The sequence below is a fragment of the Grus americana genome, chromosome 7 (genome assembly GCF_028858705.1).
Source record: "Grus americana isolate bGruAme1 chromosome 7, bGruAme1.mat, whole genome shotgun sequence".
Lineage (NCBI taxonomy): Eukaryota > Metazoa > Chordata > Aves > Gruiformes > Gruidae > Grus > Grus americana.
In genome coordinates, this window is record NC_072858.1 from 4,676,392 (window position 1) to 4,682,391 (window position 6,000).

General features: G+C 39.2%; 1 protein-coding gene across 2 annotated transcripts in view; it reads left to right on the plus strand.

The window, feature by feature from the left end:
- CHST15 (carbohydrate sulfotransferase 15) overlaps positions 1 to 4,960 on the plus strand; it is a 51,499-nt gene extending 46,539 nt beyond the window's left edge. For both annotated transcript variants that reach the window (XM_054832404.1, XM_054832403.1), the window contains exons 7-8: positions 3,009 to 3,156; positions 4,330 to 4,960. In XM_054832404.1, the coding sequence (XP_054688379.1) occupies positions 3,009 to 3,156; positions 4,330 to 4,520 (339 nt within the window). In that variant the 3' untranslated portion in view covers positions 4,521 to 4,960. The remainder of the gene's footprint in view (positions 1 to 3,008; positions 3,157 to 4,329) is intronic.
- Positions 4,961 to 6,000: the final 1,040 nt, after the last annotated feature.

Sequence of the window (6,000 nt, forward strand, 5' to 3'; positions counted from 1 at the left end):
GTATTTCCAAGAACATTTGATTGCTTGCTTCTTTAATGGTATGTTGTGTCAAGGTTATTAAAATACCGAAATACTGTGCAAATAAGCATCGAGAAACAGAGCTTTCTCTCTTTGCATTTGTAAAGCGGATGACATAAATATATATGTAAGCATGTAAAAGCTGATGTACTGGCTCAGCTGTCTCCTCAGTCTGTTCCCTGATGAATGCCAATAGTAATAATACAGTCTTTCTATTGTGCAAGCGTATGGAGAGCACATTTAGTGAAGATTACAGTTTAATGTGTAAGCTTTTTGCAGATCTCTCCAAAAAGTAGCTCTGGCAAGGATCTTTGTGGTACAAAATTGCCTCAAAATCAGAATAAATTATGTATTCTTTCTCAAGAAAAAGCTACCAATAACTAGATAAAACCTTCCTTTTTTTTTTAATTGTGCACATCAGGAAATGATAAAAGGAAATACAGAAACTGCTGGCAGGGAAATGGATGAGTATTACAGGCTCAGTATTCCAAAATTCACATTTTTAGTGTAGAAATGACTTCAAATTTTGCTTGAGGCGGGGAGCAAAAAGCCTTTGCAGAATAACATGGAAGAGATTGGCTTGAAGTATCACGTCTGGCCAGTTTGCCATTCGATCCTCTTTTATTTGCCCAGGCTGTAAAGGACTCAGAGGGAATACTTCCCTCCTTTGTCTCCGGGGTGAAGTTATTGCCTCCTCCACTCAATAAAATCAGCATAAAAGTGTGTATTGCACAGGCCTGAGCCCCACAGCAGCAGGGCAAACAGGACATTCCTCCTGCTTACCTTGGCAGGTAGACTGGAGCTGCGTCTTCGATGATAGCCTCCAGGACCTCCACAGACACGAGCTGCTGCCGCCGGGCAGTATCATGGTATTTTCCAGCCATCTACTTGCAGAAATGCATTTTTTTTCCAGTGTGGGGAGAGAAAGGCAGAGAGAGAACCAGCAGGAAAATTTTTCCTCCTATCTTCATCCTCAGGGTGCAGAACCAATCTTCATTTGTTGTCTTAGGCAGCCCTCTGAAGAAGATACTTTTGAAAATGAACGGAGGATGCCTCTTTCCAGAGAGCCACAAGCAGGTGTTTGTAATAAAACACAAATGCTAACTGTGCTCCTCAATGGGCTTTTTTTAGCTGCTTCTTCAGCCAAGTTGCTGAAGTCTGTTACGTGCATGGTTTGCCACATATTGAAAAAGTAGGGATTATTTTCCCCGGTGAGCTCATTAGATTGCTTATTGTGAGACTACACCAGAATTATTTTGGTTTGCTATTTGTTAATATATTCCTGAAATGAGAGAGGTGTCATAGACGTTGTCGCTGCTGGTAGCTGCTAACCTGTAAAGAAAGGGGTGTTTGTCAGCTTATCCTCACTTAGAGTCAGTGAAAAGCATATTACCCAGAGAAAGGAATGCCGAGCCAGAGTGATCAAACTGAAAGTGCAGAAATGGATATTACGGAGGGGAGAATGGCTTGGGAAACTCTATTGATGCCTTTGATGTATAGGGGGAAGCACTGGAGCTTTATGGAAGGAGACAGCCTGGTTCAGAAGAACAGGGATGAAAGAGAAGTCGGTACAACACACTGTACAGGGAAGAAAATCAAGGTTCTCACTGATCCCACGAAAACTGAAAATTACGGGGACATACTAGTTAAAGTTCCTGTTTCTGGTGAAAAACTTTAAAAAAAGATTCCTAGCCCGTGTGGGAAAGTTCTGCAATCCCAAACTTTACCATGAAGCGATGCTTGCCTTCCACTCACCTCCATCTCCCAGGAGAAGGAAGAGCAAACCCCATCGCTGGGCCACACGTTTGCCCAGTGTTCAGTGGAATGGGGGATTAGCTGGGGGCTGGAGTGCTGCCCTCCCAGTGGTATTACATGTTGGGGTGATGCTTCAATCAAATATAAAGAAGTCTGCTAAATATGGAAGCTTATCGTTATAAGCAACAAACGACACACATCAGAATCATACATTGTGATATTAATGACTTGGCAATAATTCAAAATATGGCTTATTTTACTGGAATTTAGGTATCAATGTAGGTCACAGGAGTCAGTGCAAGAAGTGAAAGAGACTCTTGTTATCTGACTTCATTGGTTCTGCGGTAATGCGACTTGAAGATGTTAAGTCTCTTTTATGAAAGATGCTTATGACTTGGGATTCATGTTTCTCTCTTCTGAGCCTGAAGGGATTTAGAAAAATATTTATAAGCACAGTTGGAGGTTGGACTTTTAAGAACACCAGACTACCCTTTTTATGTTTCAACTTGTTATGTAAAATTGAGGAGGGAAGAAAAACAGAGATTAGGTCAGGACAGGCTGAAAACTGCCTTTTCACAACTCTGGTCTAACGTAGTCTGGCGCTCTCATTGCATACTCAGACAATGCACCATTAACACTGTCTGGCAGCCAGTTCTACTGCAGCTTAGATCTAAATCTAATGATTACAATCAGAGCAAATACACCCAAATCTAATTCCTACACAAAATCAGAATATTTGTACTACTCGTGGCAGCATGATCTGTTGCAGCTGATAATCAAGGTGAAATAAGCAGCCTAAGGGCCTGAAGAAGGTAGCAGGACTTAGCATCTTCCCTTCCACTGCTCTTCATCCAGGGTCTAAAAACCCTCAGTGTCTCTGTGAAGGCTGGGTCATCCCAAGCATAGAGAGGCATGGAGGTGAGGTGGCCGAGCATCCTTCTGCATATGGTTGTCTCTGTGCAGCAGTTTTACGCAGACCTGTGGCTGATGCAGCAAGTGCACAGCCAAGCCCTTAGTTAAATGGCATCTCTAACCAGTAGAAAGGCCATTTGCAAAGATTTCCTTAAGCTGCATTGAAAACAAGAGGAAAATTAAAAAATGTTCAGATACTGTCTTTTCATGCTTCCTGCAAGGCACATATTTGGGATTTTTCCCAGAAGACAGAGGTGACTGTTGGTTTGTTGTAAGATGTTGTAAGATGAATTGAATTTGGTTTGTGTTTTTTGTGCTTACAGGTAAGGTTACAGGTTGGGCTCTACGTTGTGTATCTTTTGGACTGGCTGACAGTTTTTGACAGAGATCAGATTCTCGTTCTTCGCTTGGAGGATCATGCATCAAATGTGAAATACACCATGCACATGGTGTTCCAGTTTCTGGATCTGGGTAGGTGTCTTCTGGCTTTTTTGAGATAAGTGCAAAAAGTCGTTATTATCCTTCTTCTAGGTCATTTTTGCTTTATTAAGAGACAAAATAGAAGCATGAGAATCTCTCTTGAAGGATGCAGTAATCTTGTTCCCTGGAGTGAAGCAAAATTAAAATTCCCAAGTTCCCGTAGAAAGGCTGGTGTTAGAAGATCTTAAGTCTATCTTAAGAGAAAAATCTAAACCGTTCAGAATGTAGGGAAATATCTTACTATACGGAAGCCAGTCCTGCTTCTGAAGGCAGTCAGGGCTTGTTTGTCGTGGGCTTACGTAGGTGCAAGAGCTATCCCACGCAATTTAAACAACTTGAAGTGCTACCGTGGTGTACATGCAATCCAGAATCTAAATCTGAGTACAACGAAAGGTTGCGTTTCTAGCCGGGGAGAATTGTGTTTTTGCTGTGTTGATTGAGACATCTGTTGCTAATCCTTGGAGAAATGCTGGCAGACAAAATGTTGCCCAATGTTGATTTGACAGTAGCAAGAGGATGAAAATGTGGCTGCAAAATAGTCTGGCTGGTCCAAACACTGGTCTAGATGATGAGAAAGTTTGAACGTAGCAGATTGAACAGATGAAGAGCTTGGCATCTTCTTCCTGAATATGGTTTACACTGGAAAAGTCTGTGGGTTTTTATCTTGCTGAAGTACATTGTCGATTTATTCCTGGAATAGGGGCATCACTATACCTGTGTACCACTTTGATCCCACTGACAGCCTCCAAAACAAACAAAAAAGGGCTTGCATGAGTGAAGCTTGTAGAGTTTCTACCAGACATTAGACAACTCACATCATAAAATGAAATAACAGTATAAAATAATTGCAGCTCCAAAACGGACAGGAAGTTGTATTCAATGTCATAGTTGTTTTCAGAAAACAAAGTATTTCCTCCAGAAATTATGTATGCTGTTTGTTGTAGAGATGATTAATTAATGTGAAATGAAAACGTATTATTTCCATATTTACTAACAGTGATTTATTTTACTAATCTAAGCCTGTATTCAATATTCTGAAACATCATCACTGCTAACACAAATTCCATTTGTCTTCCCTTGGCAAACCTTCAGTTAGTCATTTGTTTTCTTTAGCATGGGCATTCTTGGTGAAATATTTTAAGATAATATTCTATTTTTCCACAGCACCTCTAAGTGAGAAACAAGAAGCTCTGATTACAAAGAGTCCTGCATCAAATACTAGACGACCTGAAGACAGAAGTCTGGGACCTATGCTACCAACAACAAAGGCAATTTTAAGAGATTTCTATAGGCCTTTTAATACAAAACTGGCACAAGTTCTTTTTGATGATGCTTTTTTATGGAAGAGGACGTAATATGTAAATTTAGTGCCACAAATACAGTGCTTAAAGGAGTTTTTATTTTTTTAAATTCTATTTTTGTGCGTGGATATTTACATTTTTCCCATTCCAAAGAGAAGCTGATTGATGAGCTGAGATTCTCACCTTCAGTCAGCACACTTCACGACAGTTATACCACATTTTCCTTGTGAGAACGTAAAGCATCTTGCTTATCAGTTTATTGCAACTTCTTTTACCCCGGCAAAAGAGTAGAGTGGAAAAGCATTGGTACAAAGATGATATTTTACACTCTTCATGGGGATGTTGAAGTTTAACCTTCTCTAAGATGCTGCACAGAATTAGCATCAGTTTCCTACAATTACGCTTATAATCTCATTTTCAATATGTGTTATTCAGTTTTTCAAACTATGAATGTCATTTAGTCATTAAAATTTTTAATTGAATTGAACCTAAAATTTCGTTTCTTTTTGTCAGTGTATTCACAAATGGGCTTCACTTGCACTAAGGTTTTTATGTTTCGTTAATTCTGAAACAAAGATAAAGGATAATTACATTTACATAAATTTCCAAGTCTAATTTATATCTTCAACATAAATGGACTTTCCTAGTCACAGTTCTTGCAAAAGAAAATTTTATATTCCAGGTAAGAATGGATGACTGAAATCTCAACAACAGGCCACATTTAGTGTTTAGCATAGCAAATCCATTTTCTTCCATATCGTGTTCATGTAAATATGTATCATTTATTCATATCACTCACACTAATGGGCTTGATGTAAAGTCCGTTGCCGGCCATGGAGAGCTTTTATGGAGTTTTCTTTCAGGTACTACACAATTATTCTTCTCCATTGCAAAGAAATACCTATTTTAAAATCATTATGAAATTTTGTTGTTAAAGACGTTAATGGACAGAATGCATAGTATCTCACATCCTCATAGAAAGGATATGTTAACTAATGAATTAGTTGCACATTATGTGTTTCCATCTTCAGGAAAGATGCCTACATCTATTGGATATTAGGAAAAATTTATTCACTGAAAGCGTTGTCCAGCACTGGAACAGGCTGCCCGAGGAAGTGGTGGAGTCCCCATCCCTGGAGGGATTTAAAAGACGTGTAGATGTGGTGCTTAGGGACATGGGTTAGTGGTGGGCTTGGCAGTGCTGAGGTAATGGTTGGACTGATGATCTTAAAGGTCTTTTCCAACCAAAACGATTCTATGATTCTATGATCTAGTTTCAAAAATTGAGATATGCAGACTTGAGGGAAAAAACCAAACATTTTGAAAGCTATGGAGAAACTTTGGACTATCTGAAAGCTTTTATTTGATTAAATGGCCAAATTTTTATATAAATGTGCAGTAATTCAATATTTGATTTCAAACACACATGGTTTAGGGTCACTGTCAGTACAGTCTCCAGTTTTCCTGCAAGTAGAACTGGCCAGCATAGTCTACCTAAGCTAGGGCCTTTTTTAAGAGATAAATGAAAATTCTT